A 17,453-nucleotide genomic window follows, 5' to 3' on the forward strand; every position below is an offset into this window, starting at 1 on the left:
TAATATACTTCTCCTCGACCGGCAACAAAATATATTTGCTACAAAGCAAGCATTGGAAATCGCGTGCACAAATATATTTTAGTTGAAACGTAAGCTGTGCCACACCAGTTTAGGGCTTCTACTCATCCAATCTATGGTCCAGTCAAGGCCAGCATGTAAGATATTGTAAATAGGTATAGAAAAATCATACTAATTACACTCACCCGCCATATATCTAAAACAAGGGCTTTACTACGTCACACATACATGACTAGATATATCTGAACACTTGATACGATTGCTGCCACAAGCTATAGGAAAATGCTAATGCCGATCAAAAACCTGCCGTTCTCTTCTTCTTTCTTGACCTGGCCCCTTGTCTACCACCGAAGAGGCCTCGTTCGACTTGAGTCATAGGCAGGTTCTCTTCAACTACTTGACTGCTAAAAAGCTTGTCTCTGGGGATTGTTTGATAAGACTGGCTTCCGGAGTCTTGAACAATGGGTACAATCGGGGAAGATCGTATAAGCTTTAAGTCTTCTGTAAGACCTCGTGATCGTGATCGTGAAAGCCTCCGTACTCGTTCTGGCATTGTGGTCTTGTTTGTTGAAGCATCATAGGAGATAATCTTTCTCCAATTCACGGCATGGGGGTCTCCTCCTATAACCCAATCAGAGAGAATATCTTCTGCGGCGGTTGGCAGTGTGTCATCGGTGACTTTCCCAACAAGTGAACCGAGTCCAAGCATATCGTACGTCTCTCGTACACCAACTTGGCTATGGTCGAGCTCTGAGGTATGACTCGAGCTTGGCATTAGGTCTGTTTCCTGAGGAGTGCTAGGAACCACAACTGCACCAGGACTGGTAAATAGCGGCGTGCCTATGTATGTCATAGTCGCCAAAGATAGTTCTGTCGTTATATTCCGTATAGCCTTTTCCTTTGAAACACGAGTCCATGCCGGTAAATCCTCGGGCAAGGTAGATAACCAGTATTGAGTGAGTTTATCGTAAAATTCCAACATGTTGAACCGCTGGTATGAGACTACCGACTTTGCCAATTTGTCAACATGTTGTATCGACATTCCTAGCGGTAGGTAATACATCAGACTTCCGGTAGTTTTACTGATCTGAGCGAACTGTGAAATGTACCAGAAGATGTCCTGGGAGCTTTCGTCTATATCCGAAGAGACAGGAAGACTATTGATGATTTCTAGCATCGTTTGGCCAGTAACAGGTTCGATTTCAGTGGTATCCAGAAAAGACGCAGCCAGCCGCTCCAAACACTGCTTGAGACTTCGGTAAACACGAATAAATGATGTATCTGTCGAATCTTTCGGAGAAGGTGAACGATGCCCTGCGAGAGTCGCATAAAGCAACGTAAAATCTACAGCCGCACGGGAAGAGAATGGCTTTGCTAATGACACAGATTCTGACAAGTTATGCGTAAAGCTATATTGGGATGCTAATTCACCTATGTCCGATTCACCAATACCCAAAAGGTCCAACTCAAACAGCTCCTTTTTCTGTAGATACGCAGTTCTCTTCATAAGTGGCAAGGCATCTCGACTCGTTATAAAGTCAGTAGCAGATGATGTACCCTGAGTAAGAGGTAATGAAAACAGGTGTTCCCGGATAGAGAGTGTATCATCAAGGACAAAGAGCTTTATAAGCCTAGCATGAGGCGCAAAATCATCCTGATCCGTTAAAGCTTCTTGTTCAACTTCTTTGAACAATATGGTTTTAAGGAAAGCCGTGTGCCTGATCGTGGCGAGCCCTTGATCGATCGAAGTCGGGGGGATATAGACATAAAAAGGCTCGGCGAAACAGGTGGTCATTGAATCATCAACACGGGGAAATGATACCTGGAAGGCCAGAATACAGGCATCAAGGCGAGAGTAGAGAACGAGGTAATACTCCTCACCAACAGAAATAGATGTCAATCGCAAAGTAAGATCATCTGGATCACGATTATGTCGCCACGATAGTCGTGGGCTCACTGAAGACTGAGGATGTTGTATAAGGTAACTTATATCCAGACACAGAACTCTTAAAGTGGTAAGAATGAATATTTCAGGAGCATGTGAAGGAACTTTCACATCTAATATCCATTCAGACGGAGAACCCCAATTGAACTCCACAGTGCAAGACATAGCAGTGGTATCCTCCGTGATATACAGAACGGCGTCGCGTCGATTGCAGGCGAAAAAGGTATTAACATTTCCAACCCATTCAATTTTCCCCCACCCGTCATACTGAACAGACACATCGGCATCCAAGTGTCCGTTCAAATCAGACCAAGGCAGTGAACCAGATTGCAAATGCTCAATAGTAGTACTACCACCATTTTCAATTTCAAGGAGGTTAGATAAATCCCAGAGATTCCAATTGCCTCGCTCGTCAATGACACCGACTTGGCTCGGAAACCAAGGATTGAAAGCCACATCAACGTGAGGAAACCCTCCTGTTTGAGAGGTTGTAATTTCGACGAGAAGATTAGGGCTAATACGAGATTGACTTTGAAGCGGAAATCGCTTATGACTGGAAGTACCCAGTGGCTGTACAGGCAAAAGGCTTTTGTGATAGCGGGGTTGTAAAATCAAGGTACATGATTCCAGCCGAACTGCTAGGAGACTTGCCGGCTCTTCGAGGCTCTCCGCAAACCGTATTTGACGTATAGGAGACTCACCACAAGGCGAATTGGACATGTAAGAACCGCCTATTGTGGGAACACGGATAAATATTTCTGGCTTTTGGTTGGTGCTGATTGATTGGTTGTCAATGGACCAAAAAGAAAGAATATTTCCATTTCTTCCCGTGGCAAACGCTGCGATAGGAATAGGTGGTGGTTTTTCCGATCGATCGAAATTCGACGGTACCGCATTTCCAAAGTCTATCAAGGAGGATATCTTCGGATCAAAAAACGAGGTTGCCTCATGTATCATTCTGGATATTTCTTCCATCCGCTCAAAGGATAGCGTCACTCCAAGAAGCTCAGGATAGCCTTTAAACAGCGCTTGCTCTTCATTTCGATCTCTCTCCAGACCTGACACGCTTGACTGTGGAGGAACAGCTAGTTTTTGTAACCCAGTATGGGAAAGTATGTATCTGCGGCTAAAGTCTCGAGAAAAGTTCCACGACTGAGAGGATGCAGAGTAGGTGGCCGGACCTGGATGGCCATAGCGAAGAGCATCTGCATCTGCACGCTTATCATCCATTTGGCTTTGTGGTGGTGATTGTCGTATCCGTTATTTCATGCGACGATGCAGTCATTGCGAAAAGTAATCATGTACAATTCGCGTTTTTGAATACTTGAAAAAGAGCTGATTACGGCGGTAGTAATGGCGTGATAGCTGGGTTTGCTCGTCAATATCTTGTCCAGATATGTGCAGGCTCGAAAAGAAAAAAGATTGAGCTATGATGCAAGTAGGCAAGTAAGAGCTAGCGGATGAAAGCTTGGCGGGCTGGTTGCCTCCGCAACTGTCAGCTGAACGTGACTGTTTCAGCCTAAGCGCGAAACACTCTCTTATCTAATTAGTATCTGCTCCCCTCGACGCGAACAAAAACCAATTTATCATTCAGATACCCAATCCTGTCCAAACCTCACGCTAAAGGACTTAAAGCAGTGCCGACCGGCTTCTTTTGCAATACGCTCATAATCTACTCAAGATGGCTTCGTTCGAACCCTCCCTGTCGACCAGCGCCATGCGGCCTCCGCTGGCTTCTACTGAAGCGCCGTCAATGGCCGATTCTCTTCCAAGTATCAATTTCGGCTTTGAGGACCTCCGCAGTCGCATGTCACAATTTTCAGCAAAATTCGACGCGTTTATTGAGCGAGGCCGGAAACAAGTATTGGAGGAGCGTAATCAATTCCATATCAACCTAGCGGAGCTTCAAAGTAAGAGCTCCATACCTCGTAAAAGTTGAGCTTTTGGCTAACCATAACGGCACAGAGGACGAAGACATGAAGCGCAACGATATTAAAATCCTCACTTCAAAAACTCAAGATCACGCGCAAACAATCCAAAGGGAAGCGGCAGAAGCGGCAGAAATCCACGCGCACATTTCCTCGATAACGCTTGAGCGAGACTCTCGATTAGCGAAGCGCGACAGGTTAAAGCGACAGATTGCGGAAACACAGGCGGCCATAGATCAGAAACTTGAAGCTCAGAAGGCTCACTCTCAATACCTGGACGGGCAAGCGCGGCTCAACATGCCAGAACTAGAATTCTGGCAGGATTATCTTTGCATGCGAATTGAAGGCGCTGGCAGGGAAGATCGCCTTAAAATAGTCTACAGCCATATTGTTGAGAAGGATTGGGACAAAGAAGCTTGGTTCGAATTGAGTACGGCTTCCAGAGACTACGAGATCTATCACACCAAACCCAGATTAGACCGAGCGACCGTCGAACGAGAGCTGGAAATTGTCAATGAGGATCGAGATTTTGGGGCCCTCTTGAAAAGGATGCGCCGACTATTTGTGGAATCCATGAAATGATATCCATTAATTGCCTGAGCAATGCTCATGTCATTAATCTTAATATAAAGTGATACCCTGAATTTTATCTTCTGCAATACTACCGTCGAGTTTCGTAATGAATATTCTTCAAATTCGTTGTCGGGTCCTGGCCACTTCATCCGACAACCTGCAACAGATAGCCAATTTCATTTGATTTAATTTCATGAATGGTCTAACCTCCAGTCGCTTCTCGGTAGAACCATACACTGCGATGGGCGCCGGCGGTCGCAAATCCTTCGGTCTTTCCTACTTTTGGTAACCATTTCACACTCCACACGGCCTTTTCTGACTCTGAATGAGTTGCAACGCAAGCTCTTCGCTCAATAGACCATACTTTCACTTTCCCATCGAAGGAGCTTCTGTGTGTTAGCATGGAAGATCTATAATTTGCTGAATGACAAAAAGGAGGCCACGCTGAGACTCACCCACTTAGAAGGTACTCGCCAGTATGGCTCCAGTCCAGAGACAATACCCATGCTGAGTGTCCGGAGAGTTGGGCAACTTGCTCGCCAGACTCTGTGTCATAGAGCGCAATTACTCTAGAATCTCCTGCTGCTGCCAGCAGCTTTCCGCCAGGAGAGAATGCAACTGCACGCACTGGTTTCACAAGTCCTATTGTATAATAATAAGTCCATGCTTGGAATAACATAAACTCAAGATGATCTTCATGGCACTTACCGGATAATGAAAACGGCATACGACCAGTTTCGTTACTAAATATATAGATGCTTCCGCTTTCATGGCCACTTGCTATGTACTTTCCATCACTAGACTAGATGGAAGGGGCGTTTTATTAGCCAAAGGTGGTTGTGGTCGCCTTGGTGTAAGTAAACGAACCATATCAATGCACGAGCCGAAGGTCCCTTTGGTTTCATAATCCCTAAACTGTTCTCCGTTGCTAGTGAGATCCCAAACCTTGATGTGGCCATCATGTGTCGTCCCAGCGAGGTATTTGGCATCGTCTGACAGAACGATCGCCCAAGCGTCTGACTGCCGTAAGGCATCTAGATGGTGGCTAAACTCATTGTATTCCACGCAGGTGTCAAGTAGAACTTACGTGATAGTTGGGTGATCTCAGACCATGACCCATTTTGCTGGGCCCAGATTTTGATTTCTCCTTCAAACCCAATGCTTGCGGCATTCAAACCGTTTCTAGACGTGACAACATGGTGGCATCCGATTTTGTGGGCATCCTCAATGCTTTGGACCAAAGGGAAATCAGGATCTGCTGTAGAATGAACTTTGAGGGCAGATGCTCCAGATGCCGACAAGATCTGATTAGACGTCACAGCCAGCGAGAAAATATCAATTGGATGGGCTGGTTGTACATAGCTATTTTTAATACATGCTTGAGGGTGGGATGGAACATGACTTACCACTGTCCGCCGAGCTCCAGGACAAGTATTGTTTAGACTTGGATGCTCTGTCAGAGCTCTTGTCACCGTTTTGATTTTATATGCATATATGATTTTCTCACCATGTCTCCTGTGTCTCCGTTTCCGTCTCAGCATCAGCAGGGCCTGAGAAACCTTGAAGGTGGTTATCGCAAATTTGTTGCCAAGACCTGCGGGCAAACAATAAACTACCCCGAATATGGTTGCAACCATCGCAAAATTTTGATTTTTTTTAAGATGAGAGAAAGGTAAAAGAAGGTAATTATACAGAGAAAGTTATATTACAGTAAACCACTATTGTAGTACAATCCAATGCTTAATGACCAAAAAGGCACCCATACGCCATTCATCATGCATGCGCTCACTACTGCGGTAGATGGCCACGATTTTCTCAGGCTCCCCAAATCAACCTATCTCCATAGTGTATGTTTGTATCCGAGTACTTCGATTAAAATTTCGATTGAATTTACTCTCGGAGAGCTTTTTTCCACTGCTCTTTGATATCTTTTTAAAAACGCGGATTAGCTATCGCAGTAACCATCCGAGAATATCAGAACGTACCCTGCACACAATGAGAACATAGAATATGTGCCCTTTTCTCCTGACCGCAGCCTGGACATCTAACAATGCTCTTAACATCCTTCAATGCCTTGCCGGCCATCTGTCGATGTCGCTTTTTCATATGCGATGTTTTTTTCTTCGGGACCGCTCGCAGGACAGACTCCCAGATATCTGCGAGGAGAGAGGAGAGACTGGCTTTTGGAGGTCCGCCCAGTACTGGCAGTTCACTAGGCGTGATATATGGTCTATTTGTCGTGTTGAGCCGGAGGACTGTAGAGAGGATGGGTAACGCCAACGACGACAGAGGTGAAAAATTGGGAATTATTCGCAGTGCCATGATGTCCAGGGAAGTGCCGTAGCGTTCTCACAAAGCCAAGTCGTTCGAATTGCAAGCGGGGTGTCTCTAATACATATCAAGGGCCGGAACGTGACACAGCAGCTGCATTGAAATTTGCTAATACTAATAAGATGAAATGGTGGTGATGAATCAAACTGCGGGTAGCGGCAAGAACCATACGTGCTGAGTGGAGAGAGGGAGCTGCCTGGCCCTAGGCCACTTGTGGCTTGGCGGCACCGACCCCTGATCCGCAACAATTAACACTGAGGGCAATAGGGGGTCGTCGTCCTCAACTCCGCTCAAAACTGTTTGTAGGCCACTCGCTGCGAAGCCTTCGATACCATCTTTGCAGCATTTCCCCCTCCCTCTCTCTCTCCAATCCGCCTGCCTGCCCATTGAGCTCTGCCGAGGCGCTGCCTACCCCCGCCCTATTCCTTCCTCATTTCTGCGTTCGCCAGCTCGCTCAGCTATCTATCATGGCCACCACCGCGAATGCCTCTGCTTCACCGAGCACCGTCTTTCCTCGCAGCCACGTCGGTTTTGACAGCATCACGTCTCAGATCGAAAAGAAGCTGTTGAAGCGTGGCTTTCAATTCAATGTCATGTGTGTTGGTTAGTACAGCCTCCCCCGGCCATCAAATTGAGCAGGTTACTGACGATACGTCGTGTTCAAGGTCAAACTGGTCTAGGAAAATCTACCTTGATAAACACCATCTTCGCGTCGCATTTGATCGACTCCAAGGGTCGCTTAACTCCCAATGAGCCCGTTCGCTCTACCACCGAAATCCAAACTGTCTCTCACAGTATGTCACACAACGAATTATTTATGAATGGATGTTGACAATTACCTATCTCATAGTCATCGAGGAAAACGGGGTGCGTTTGAGACTGAACATAGTTGATACTCCTGGATACGGCGATCAAGTGAACAATGACCGATGGTATGCTTTCAAGCCCAGCAACCTGGAATACATGCTAAACTCATTTGATAGCTGGGACCCGATTGTCAAGTACATCAAAGATCAGCATTCCGCCTATCTTCGCAAAGAGCTCACAGCTCAACGTGAACGTTATATCCAAGACACCCGTATTCATTGCTGTCTGTTCTTCATTCAGCCATCCGGTCATGCGTATGTTGGAAAAGAAATTGGTGATTCTGGACAATTATACTAATCACAACGTGTAGCCTGAAACCCATCGATATTGTCGTCCTCAAGAAACTTTCCGACGTTGTCAATGTCGTTCCCGTGATTGCCAAGTCTGACTCTTTGACTCTAGAAGAGCGACAAGAGTTCAAGGAGAGAATCAAGGAGGAGTTTTTATTCCACAACTTGAAGATGTACCCGTACGACAATGATGAGCTTGATGACGAAGAGCGTGGGTTGAATGCTCAGATCAAGGTAATAGATCACCAGCAATATATCCATATATGAACGACTTCTAAATAGACATTAGGACATCATTCCTTTTGCCGTTGTTGGTAGTGAAAAGAATATTGTCGTGAATGGAAAGCAGGTCCGTGGCCGACAGAATCGTTGGGGTGTGATTAACGTCGAAGATGAGAACCATTGCGAATTCGTCTACCTTCGAAACTTCTTGACTCGTACACACCTCCAGGACCTCATCGAAACAACCAGCCAGATCCACTACGAGACTTTCCGTGCCAAGCAGTTGTTGGCTCTTAAGGAGAGCAGTGCCGCTGGAGGCCACAGTGGCAGCAGGCCCATCAGCCCCTCGGCTGATCGAGAACTAAGCCGAAACTCGCAGAGGGTTACAATGAACGGCTACTAATTTTGACTCCAATGGCTACGGTAATGATGCAGCTGGCAGACGGTATGTCATAGCTGGTGGTGTAGTCCAGGGGACAGAAATGTGCACAAAAGCTTGTCGTTTGGAGCCCATGATAGCTAGCTTTCCATTTCCTTTCGTTACAGATATCCTTTTAACTGTGTGCTTCCTACGGAACGTTGTTTCATTCCCTTTCTTTTTGCCATACCTCTTGCTTTCCATGCATGTGGATTGTCCTCGGCTTGTCTAGCTAGTCTCCTTAAATTCTTAAATTTTCTTGTCTTCTCTGGCCCTAAAGTTTTGTTCTTCATCTTGATTTAGCCGTATCAAATGAAGCAGTAAATATGGAGTCGCTCACCGTCCAGCATGGGGACATTGTTCGCACGGCCTTTCTCTTCTTAAGAAACAAATGGACACATGTTCTTAGATCATAGCTTTGCCTAGAAAGCGATTAAATCAATAAATCCATCTCGTTGCTATTATTGCCAAGCAATTTCCCATTCTATACAGGGTGTGAAGCAAGTCAAGGGTACAAGTCTCAATGCGAAATTCGGGGCTTATGTATGAGCATTATAACTAGGCTTTCCAGGTTAATCTACGCGAACATCATAGCATTTGAAAAGACAGGGTAGGGCGACTAGAACATTATTCATACCCAACTACTTACAGTATCGACACATTAATTAGAATCATATAATATGTGATTTAAATCTAGTAATTATCGTCTACAAGATATGTCAAACATGACCCAGGAGATCAAAAATACAAGAATAGTAGCAAAGATATCTTGGTCGTGATAGTGTTCAGTCTTGTATCTAAGGCGATTTAAGACCAGCATTAGAACCAGACCTGGTCGCATTTCCACCGCCAGTTTGAGCTTCTTGCTCCAGAAAATTTGACCATAGCTCTGCCAATGTCTCTTTACCAGCATGACCATTCTCCATATATTCAGTGGCTAGAGAAGGTGCGCTCGGTCTTCGACTAACGGAAAACTTCGGCACCTGTAGTCCAGCGACACTGCCTGAAGTACCTGGACGAGCAAGCCCAGCTTGCTCACGTTGATCTGGTTGAGGTTGTCAGTAAAGTTCCTGATTCTAAAAATGGCCAAAGGGTTTCTGGTACCATCGTTCCACTGTAAAAGAGCTGCTATAAGTTGTAAAATTTGAAATTTCTTGGGATCAGATCGATCAAGTGCAAGAAAATGAAGAAGGTGGTTGGTCACAATATGTCTGAATATTATTGAATAAGTAATTTTTTCTGAAAGAGAAACGTAACCTGGGTCATACCTATCGACGTTATCTTCAGGTTTCCCTTTCTTTAGAAACCTTAGCGCTTTAGTAAGGTGGTCGTTCAACGTAACAGCTTCGTGTCGTAATTTTCCAATGAGTAAATTCTTCTCCTTGACGTCTTTTTCGAAAGGGAGAAGTCTCGAGAGCTCCGTTCGCGCTTGTTCCAGTTCTGTATCAGCTTTAATGGCCCTTTCTTCGGCCGCTCCAACAGAAGTCCTAAGTTCTTCGAGTTGTGCATCAGAGGACTGGACGAGTTCACGTAGCTCTTGCTTTCGGGCTAGCCTACAATTAATGTTTGGGAGCACAACAAAGACTTCCAGTTACGTACCATCTTGAATCTCCTGTAGAGCCCGCTGTAACCCATCAATCGTGACTGACTGTGTATTGTTGTCATTAATCGCAGTATTATACTCGTCACGAAGAGTGGAGAGTTGCTCCTCCAAGTCATTCACTTTTCCTACTAGCCCTTCTCTGATCGAGCGCTCCTCCATCGCCAAAACTTCCCAGTTGTGCATTGCCTGCTTAGCCTCTTCAAATTCAATGCGAATGTCCGACTCTTGACCCAGCAATTCCTCCTTTTCTCTAATCCAATTTTGTTGAGAGACGGCAGCTCTGTCTCGCAAACCTATCAGCTCTTTAGAATTTTCCTCCGCATCTTTCCTCAATCCTGATATTGTTGTCGTCTTTGAATCAATTTCTTCCTTCAGCTCCGAGTTCTCCTCTTCCAATGCCTCTATCCTTGTCCTCGCACGAGAAAGTTCTTCCTACATGAAAACTTAGTGCAATTTCAAGTAAACATATAGGTCTATTGGAAAAATTACCGCATCCTCCTTCAGTCTCTCCCCCAATTGCGACTTGATGGTGTTTACCCTTTCCATCAACTTCTGAAATTGACTTTCTGCTTGCTCTTTCTTGGTCTCCGAGTCAGTTACTCTCTGTTGAAGAGCTTCCATTTCTCCAGTGTGTTTGTTTTGCAGCTCCTCTAATGACTTGCGGAGCTCAGTCACTTCAGCACGAAGAGAATCACGATCTCGAACAAGTGCATCGAACTTGTTTTCGGATTCCGCAGAAGCTGCCATGGCGTCAGCTTGCTCAGCCGTGCCACGGCCTTTTGAAGTCGTCGTCGTTTCTTCTTCTCCATTTTCTTCTTCATCTTCTTTTTCGTTGCTCTTTATATCCGGAGTTTCACTGTCCGGCTCGTTCGTTGAAATGCCATTTGAGTCTTCGGTTTGAGGCTACGGTAGTGAGTTAGTGGCAATACTTCGGAACAGATCAACCAACGAGGCGCATTGCATAGCCATACTTTTGATTCCTGGCCTGGTTTGTTACCAGTAACTTGTATCGATTCATTGACACCTCCTTTACCATCGGCATTTTGTTTGGCTGCGGAGTTCTTCTTTTTGTTCTTTTTGGACTTGGAGCCTAGATGGGACGGCTCAGGTTAGCGGGAGGTGCATTGTCAGTGAAGTCTTGACTAACTTGGCGGTGCAACTGCCTGTTTTTCAGGAGACATTATGACTCCGAGATGGCTTCAATATTGTCTGGTTATATGTGGCGCCTACATACCAAGTATATGTAACGCCAACCACGACGACAAGCCAACTAATACTATTGTCTGCGGTGACGGCGCATTACTGGGGAAAGTACAGCTAGCGTTCCCGTTTGGGGAAAGCGCCCCTTGGCGCCTATACTTCATATTACTGGTATTATTGTTTAATAATATCATCGTCTGCAGCGTCCTCGTCAATATTTCCCTCCTCAGGTTCGTGCCATTGATTTTCTTTTTTCCCTTTGTTATCTTCTATTATGTATTGCACACACCCTCCCGAGGAGGGTCTTCAACTCATCTTCTCCATCGGGTCCGATATACATCAATCCTCGCAGTGTTTCAATGGGCTTGTCACATAAAATCATCAAGAAAATCCGCGTCGCGATCTTGGTTGTTGCTCTGCAGTAGATTCTCTTCGCTGAACATGTCGTCATAAGCATGTTCCTTCTGCCACTTCAGCTGCTCACGCTCTTGCCTTTCCTTCTTCTCAAATGTCTTCTTATCTTCTCTAGCCTTTCTTTCCTCTCTCCTCTTCTTTTTCATGATCTCTTCAGCCTCGGCTTGCAAATCAGGGAATTTCTCCGACCGCGTCTTATTGAGTCGATTGACGATTGGATTTTGACGGGCTGCGACGAAGACCTTTTTCACCATTTTAGGGTTATGGAAAGACACCTGTCCGGCCGCCATGGACGCGTTCTTCATCAGGTTGGCCCATGGTGTGTATATGACGGTGATATTATCTTTTTTGTTTCCTGTTTCGTACATATATTAGCCTCCTCTAAATGCGTCCATAAAGAAGATGGTTCACCTTCGATAGAATTGGCCTTCGTCAACTGCGCACAGTCTTCTAAAAGGTCATTGGGAATGCTGTCCCAAGATTCGCCATCCCTAAGACGTAGGTACACGTGGGCACTAGACAAGTTGTCGACGTGAAACTACCAACTTTGTCAGGCTAAATATCTGCAAGGAAACATTGGCGGACCAAGTAACGAACCCTAGAGCATTCAATCAAATATCAGTATTGCGTTTTGCTTGCATAGCTATTGGATGAAGAGCTAGGTGCCAAGTTATTTACCAAACATCGGATTCTAGTCCATATTTTATCAACTCCTCGTCTAGTTTAGGCGGTGTAAGGTCAGCTCATACTGCTCTTCGAAATACTGGATACGATCTCGCCGTACTCTCGAACTTGTCTTTGCCGACATAGATGGTGGCAGAGGGAGATACCACATTCGAAACAAAATAATACACCATTTTTGGCACCTGAGAGTTATCCCGTACAGTCCATATAGTCAGCCTCCTTTGGCCCTTCAAAGCGAATGGGGTTCATTCATGTGGGTAGAATTTTGGAGGATCGAGATGATGATGATTATTGGCGCCGGGGGGGGCACAATGTGGGGTCACTGGACCGCCGGCCAATAGGTGCATCCAATCCTCTATAGAGGTTAGGATACACCAAATCTCACTGATACAAATGTGACCAAGGATGTGTGCTATTGAAGCCATTCGTTTCTTGATTTTCGGATTCTCTACAATTTGTTGGAAGCTAGTATGAAGACACATATAGTGGTGCCTGTTGACTCCATTTGGAGCGGTGGACGATCAAAAAATAATCGCATCCGACGAGAATTTTGGGGGTGTCAGTCCCTCCAAAAGACAGTTACTATATTCGTGCTTAATCGCTAAGCACCTAAAGCTCAATATATTGGATACTTCATCAACCCACGATCCTCAACCATGGCCATTGGTTTTGAATCGGTATCTATGATGATTGTATTGTTATACAAGTAGATATGCTGACCTCTGGCAGAGAAAAACAGTAAAGCCCGACCGAAAAAAAATAGCCAAAGCATCTCAATAGAGGAGAATCACTGGAGGTAGAGATGATGTGCGGGAGCATTCACTGAGATGAGGGGCCGTCATCTCGTGCATCGCTCAATGTCTTGCGAGGCATAAAAGGCTGCCCTCAGCGGGTGTTTCACATAGATGAGAAACAATAAATCTAGAACAATTCAAGAGGCTCCTTCTCGAATATTACGCCGTGCGGCCTCTTCCGATGCCGGCGGAATCCCCCTGAAAGTTGTTCCAGAACCTTTCAACGGCTTTCTGGGCAACCACGGAGCTTTTAAAGCGCTCTCTGAAGTAGTTGAAAAGCGCGAATTCGTCTCGATTCAATATGTAGCTGGTGGGCTGTGCTTGTATTCTGCTCCAAAGCTCCTGGATGGCTTTCTCAAGCACGGCGCCCGTTTGAGAATCGATGCGACCGTCAGTGCTGTTTCGCGCACGATCCAAGGCCTCTCGCACGTCAGTCATTGCCGGAATAATTATTTCGTTTGAGATATATATGTCCTCTCGGCAGCTAGTATTAGAAAAAAGAAGGGAAACGATACGAAAACGCGGCCTAATGGGATTGCTAAATCGATGCACCTGGCATGCGAAAAGCCCCGTGCAGATCACACAACAGGGTAATGAGGGCACACACTCTGCAGGAAAAAGGCCAGCACAACGGCCTGTCCTAGCAAGAGTGGGAAATCGGAGAGCTGAGGCAACACATTGAGATGTGTCATTTTCTTCACCAATGTTCCCTGCAGGTGCCCTAAAAGACAGGACGAGAGCAGCGCAGTTTAGCTCCAAATGCTGGGAACTTACGTCCGCAATAATACATTGAATACTATAATGCCTGGCAGCCGGAGGATTCTGTACGTTTGATCGCCAACGGCTATGCAACACCATGTGGCACTGTGGCACAGTGGGGCGTACGAGCTTCGGGCCTCCTGGTTTTGATGGCCTTCAACTGGCAAGTAGTACTGCCATCACGAGCGAGGATGCCCAATGGTCCAAGAGAGCGCGTATCATCAATAGACGGCCATATGCAGTGTCAATTCCAAAGGGCGGCAACTTTCGTTGCCACGGCCAGCCAACCCACTGTGGATGAGGGGTTTGGGTGAGGACGAGCGCAGTGCAGGCAACCTTTGATTGAGCGCTGTATGCTGGATGACAACATAGGTATCTGATACGTAATATTACCGCAAGAAGGTGCAAGGATGCACTGGAAAGGATGGCGGATGCATTTGCATGTGGTTGACCGTTGTCTTGCACAGTCAATGCTACCTCGTCGGCGATAGGCCGCGGTCCGGAGTATTATTAAATAGTTGCTTTTAGGACCGAAGAGCCCAGCCTCGCCAATGGGAGCCTGCCTCGCTTTAGGCTTTTTAAGTTTTCGGATCTGATATGCCGCCGCGGGCTCAATATTTATCACCGCGAGTCATGAGCTGCCAGATCAGCCAGTATTCAATAGTCAGGCAATGAATAATTACTACATATGCAGTGGCAGGACCCTGGGCCGTATGCCGTGGTAATGATAATAGTAATAATATCCAGTGCTAAACCGGCTTTTTCTCTATCTGCGTGGTTTCGCCTGAGACTACTCCCATTCATGCGTGATTCTCGATCTATAATATAATATACAAAAAAGGCACGAACCGTTTGACGCCCAATCATTTATTCACTGGAGAGTCGGAGTGCACACCTGGGTCTTGCCTGGCAAATGTTCTCAGGGAACGGTCGCTCTCGAGAATTTCGGCGGGCCCATCTATCAAAACAAGTCAGTATGGAAGCGTGGTCGGCTCCCTTCTGGGGCTGCACATACCAATTCCCGAAAACTTGGTGCTGTTTACATCGCCGAAAGACAGTGATTTCCCGCTTTCCACCTCCTTTCTTGTCAATTTTTGGAGATTTGCCGGAAGACCCATAGACGCCAGATAGGTCACCGAATCTGTCCACTCAACGTCCTTTCTCTTTTCATCCCATTTCAGTTCTTCGGCCATCAAGTCGATGACACCTGGTAGTGCTTCCAGAGCTGCCTGCGCATTCAGAAAGGCGAGTCGAGTCCGACGAGCGATGACGTCGACGGCTGTTTCAGCATATTCATGTCTTACGGCATATCGAACCTCTCCGTCAATGAATGGGTACAACTTCGAAATCCGCTTACCACGAATTGGAAACCGGGAGAAGGTTGGTGAAGACAACGCTGCCACTTGCCAGGCCCGGTCCCCATATGAGCCTGTCAAATGTTTTGCAACGTCCGTTTCGAGACCAAAATGCTGAATAAGATTGATAAACAGGGTCTTGGAATATCCATGAGCACCAACAAGGCGGATTTGATGGGTTTGACAAGAGCCGTCGAGGTTGAAATTGTCCGTCTTAAGGCCAGTGCCACTGACATCTGGAACATACTCTGTTCGTCGAGGCTGAAGGCTGAAGGCTTTGATGGCTTCGTCTACCGCTTCTTCCGCCATCTGGCGATAGGTTGTCCACTTTCCTCCAGCACAAGTTAGAAGACCTGACTGCGACATGGTAATCAGATGGTTTCGAACAAGAGATTCCGTGTTTTTCGCCGTCGGATCCCGAACTAACGGCCGAATTCCTGCCCATGCTGCTAGGACGTCTTCTCGACGCACATTGATATCAGGGGCTAGATAGCCACTAACTTCAGAGAGGATCCACTCAATATCTTGTTCATTCGGATGGGGCTGGGCAGTGATCTCCGTCGCCCGATCGGTGGTTCCGGCGATAGTATTGCCTTGCCATGGAAGGAAGAATATAACACGACCATCAGAAGTGGAAGGGTCGATAAGTCCCATGTTGGAAGGGCTGTAATAACCTGGTAATATAACGTGGACTCCTGAGCTAGGGGCTACAATTTCCTTCACGCTAGAGTCGTCCATTTTCCGGATCGAATCAGAAAATGGACCAGTGGCATTGATAATGCCCCTGGCTCTAATAGAGAACTCTTTGCCGCCCTCGCCATTCTTTTCGGCGATGAGATCTTTGACGCGAGCCCCACTAAGTTTGCCAGATGAGTCTTTGGTCAAGCCAGTGACCTCGAGGTGATTGACCACAGTACTTCCGTATAAAGCAGCTGTCATTGCTAGCGAAACATTCATCCGGGAATCATTATGTGCGCCATCTATGGTGTCCGTTAATAATCGGGGCGAGGCCTCGTGGAGATAGTTAGATCTTACCGTAGTAGACCACAGCACCAAAAAGATTGTCTTTTTTAAGCATTGGAAAGGCATCCAAGGCCTTGCTATGCGTCAAAAAGTATGAGCTTTCAATGCCTTCTGACCCGGCTAAGTAATCGTAAAACTTGCAGCCCGCCCAAAAGTATGGAGCCTGCCACCATTTTTGCACAGGAACCATGATTGGAAGCCACATAGAGAGATGCGGTGCGGTGTCTAGGAAGTATTTACGCTCGCGAAGAGCTTCTTTCACCAGCGCATACCTAAAAGGTGGTGCAAGCGCACTGTCAGTCAAGCGACAACAATAATGAAGATTTGAGTTGAGTGACATACTGCTTATAATCCATCTCCCAAACAGCCTTCTCCAAGTAGCGAACACCACCGTGGACCAACTTGGTGCTTTTGCTGCTGGTTCCTGCACTGAAGTCATCTCTCTCGACCAATGCAACCTTGAGGCCTCGCGTGGCTGCATCTAGGGCTATTCCCGAGCCAGTGGCACCTCCCCCAATAACGAGCAGATCATATGGCTCTTCTTGTTGCCCACTTGCTGCATCTGCAGCACTTCGCCAGAGGTCCGCAATCTGTTCTCCCCGGGATTTGATGCGTGGAAAGTTAGGCGGTACCAGTTTCCCCGAATGATATTCTGGAGGAGGAACAACTGCCGGTTCAGAGCCGGGGATGGTGCGTGGACGATACGAGATATAGAGAACGCCAGCACCTGTTACGAGAGCGGCTGAAGTATACAAGAGAGGTCGTAAGAACCGCCGCGAGTGCTGGGTGGCCATTCTGGTACGCAGCCGAACGGCTGTTTCTAGTCACAGGGCGGGATTCCAATACAGCAAGCTTAGAACAAACTTGTCATTAGAATGGGAGAACGAGGATCAATGGAGGACGTAGGGGAGTGGCGCGAGAAGGGTTGGGGACAAAAAGGCTGGATGATAGAAATGACGAAATGACGTATGAGAGACTTGACCCACCAGGCCATATCTTTGGCAAGGCATGGTCCATATTATCAATACT

General features: G+C 46.5%; 9 protein-coding genes across 9 annotated transcripts; 2 read left to right on the plus strand and 7 right to left on the minus strand.

Moving 5' to 3' along the window:
- Positions 1-148: 148 nt before the first annotated feature.
- BGW36DRAFT_385834 (RNA polymerase I-specific transcription initiation factor RRN6-like protein) lies at positions 149-3,362 on the minus strand. The gene has a single exon (XM_046216964.1). It carries the CDS (start codon positions 3,191-3,193, stop codon positions 314-316), a length of 2,880 nt encoding a protein of 959 aa, XP_046068959.1. The 5' UTR covers positions 3,194-3,362; the 3' UTR covers positions 149-313.
- A 282-nt stretch (positions 3,363-3,644) lies between these two features.
- On the plus strand, positions 3,645-4,473 carry BGW36DRAFT_302025 (chromosome segregation protein Spc25-domain-containing protein; the record flags this gene model as incomplete). Its single annotated transcript, XM_046211739.1, has 2 exons — positions 3,645-3,873; positions 3,929-4,473. 2 exons carry the CDS (start codon positions 3,645-3,647, stop codon positions 4,471-4,473), a joined length of 774 nt encoding a protein of 257 aa, XP_046068960.1.
- A 193-nt stretch (positions 4,474-4,666) lies between these two features.
- BGW36DRAFT_362627 (putative meiotic recombination protein Ski8/Rec14) lies at positions 4,667-5,863 on the minus strand (the record flags this gene model as incomplete). The annotated part of the gene is made up of 6 exons (XM_046214389.1): positions 4,667-4,853; positions 4,920-5,106; positions 5,173-5,266; positions 5,332-5,498; positions 5,552-5,768; positions 5,840-5,863. 6 exons carry the CDS (start codon positions 5,861-5,863, stop codon positions 4,667-4,669), a joined length of 876 nt encoding a protein of 291 aa, XP_046068961.1.
- A 384-nt stretch (positions 5,864-6,247) lies between these two features.
- BGW36DRAFT_33796 (uncharacterized protein) lies at positions 6,248-6,942 on the minus strand. The gene is made up of 2 exons (XM_046213002.1): positions 6,450-6,942; positions 6,248-6,392 (listed from the first exon to the last, which is right to left on the minus strand). The coding sequence occupies exons 1-2, from the start codon at positions 6,784-6,786 to the stop codon at positions 6,355-6,357; spliced, it is 375 nt and encodes a 124-aa protein (XP_046068962.1). The 5' UTR covers positions 6,787-6,942; the 3' UTR covers positions 6,248-6,354.
- A 137-nt stretch (positions 6,943-7,079) lies between these two features.
- Positions 7,080-9,061, plus strand: BGW36DRAFT_385839 (cell division control protein 10). Its single transcript, XM_046216965.1, has 6 exons — positions 7,080-7,398; positions 7,461-7,589; positions 7,646-7,727; positions 7,779-7,916; positions 7,973-8,186; positions 8,242-9,061. Exons 1-6 carry the CDS (start codon positions 7,263-7,265, stop codon positions 8,575-8,577), a joined length of 1,035 nt encoding a protein of 344 aa, XP_046068963.1. The 5' UTR covers positions 7,080-7,262; the 3' UTR covers positions 8,578-9,061.
- Positions 9,062-9,257: 196 nt separating this feature from the next.
- Positions 9,258-11,461, minus strand: BGW36DRAFT_385841 (putative Golgi matrix protein). The gene is made up of 7 exons (XM_046216966.1): positions 11,343-11,461; positions 11,167-11,285; positions 10,685-11,098; positions 10,192-10,627; positions 9,861-10,140; positions 9,697-9,803; positions 9,258-9,637 (listed from the first exon to the last, which is right to left on the minus strand). Exons 1-7 carry the CDS (start codon positions 11,374-11,376, stop codon positions 9,390-9,392), a joined length of 1,638 nt encoding a protein of 545 aa, XP_046068964.1. The 5' UTR covers positions 11,377-11,461; the 3' UTR covers positions 9,258-9,389.
- A 302-nt stretch (positions 11,462-11,763) lies between these two features.
- BGW36DRAFT_399823 (putative DUF814 domain protein) lies at positions 11,764-12,666 on the minus strand (the record flags this gene model as incomplete). Its single annotated transcript, XM_046218565.1, has 4 exons — positions 11,764-12,164; positions 12,221-12,324; positions 12,488-12,527; positions 12,594-12,666. The coding sequence occupies 4 exons, from the start codon at positions 12,664-12,666 to the stop codon at positions 11,764-11,766; spliced, it is 618 nt and encodes a 205-aa protein (XP_046068965.1).
- Positions 12,667-13,210: 544 nt separating this feature from the next.
- Positions 13,211-14,581, minus strand: BGW36DRAFT_34042 (uncharacterized protein). Its single transcript, XM_046213073.1, has one exon. The coding sequence runs from the start codon at positions 14,143-14,145 to the stop codon at positions 13,447-13,449; it is 699 nt and encodes a 232-aa protein (XP_046068966.1). The 5' UTR covers positions 14,146-14,581; the 3' UTR covers positions 13,211-13,446.
- Positions 14,582-14,909: 328 nt separating this feature from the next.
- BGW36DRAFT_430834 (mitochondrial glycerol-3-phosphate dehydrogenase) lies at positions 14,910-17,218 on the minus strand (the record flags this gene model as incomplete). Its single annotated transcript, XM_046220893.1, has 4 exons — positions 14,910-15,004; positions 15,062-16,381; positions 16,437-16,696; positions 16,767-17,218. 4 exons carry the CDS (start codon positions 17,216-17,218, stop codon positions 14,910-14,912), a joined length of 2,127 nt encoding a protein of 708 aa, XP_046068967.1.
- Between the last annotated feature and the right edge of the window lie 235 nt (positions 17,219-17,453).

This window comes from Talaromyces proteolyticus, assembly GCF_021365285.1.
Source record: "Talaromyces proteolyticus strain PMI_201 chromosome Unknown BGW36scaffold_10, whole genome shotgun sequence".
Lineage (NCBI taxonomy): Eukaryota > Fungi > Ascomycota > Eurotiomycetes > Eurotiales > Trichocomaceae > Talaromyces > Talaromyces proteolyticus.

Bases quoted from the DNA above. Each gene is read 5' to 3' on its own strand.
- BGW36DRAFT_385839 (XM_046216965.1), top strand. From the start codon at position 7,263: ATGGCCACCACCGCGAATGCCTCTGCTTCACCGAGCACCGTCTTTCCT. The intron at 7,399-7,460 runs GTTAGTACAGCC...GTCGTGTTCAAG, and splicing joins ATTCAATGTCATGTGTGTTG to GTCAAACTGGTCTAGGAAAA. The intron at 8,187-8,241 runs GTAATAGATCAC...AATAGACATTAG, and splicing joins GGTTGAATGCTCAGATCAAG to GACATCATTCCTTTTGCCGT.
- BGW36DRAFT_385841 (XM_046216966.1), bottom strand. From the start codon at position 11,376: ATGTCTCCTGAAAAACAGGCAGTTGCACCGCCAA. The intron at 10,628-10,684 runs GTAATTTTTCCA...GTTTTCATGTAG, and splicing joins AGAGACTGAAGGAGGATGCG to GAAGAACTTTCTCGTGCGAG. The intron at 9,804-9,860 runs GTATGACCCAGG...AATAATATTCAG, and splicing joins CCTGAAGATAACGTCGATAG to ACATATTGTGACCAACCACC.
- BGW36DRAFT_33796 (XM_046213002.1), bottom strand. From the start codon at position 6,786: ATGGCACTGCGAATAATTCCCAATTTTTCACCTCTGTCGTCGTTGGCG. The intron at 6,393-6,449 runs GTACGTTCTGAT...GTTTTTAAAAAG, and splicing joins ATGTTCTCATTGTGTGCAGG to ATATCAAAGAGCAGTGGAAA.
- BGW36DRAFT_34042 (XM_046213073.1), bottom strand. From the start codon at position 14,145: ATGGTGTTGCATAGCCGTTGGCGATCAAACGTACAGAATCCTCCGGCT.
- BGW36DRAFT_385834 (XM_046216964.1), bottom strand. From the start codon at position 3,193: ATGGATGATAAGCGTGCAGATGCAGATGCTCTTCGCTATGGCCATCCA.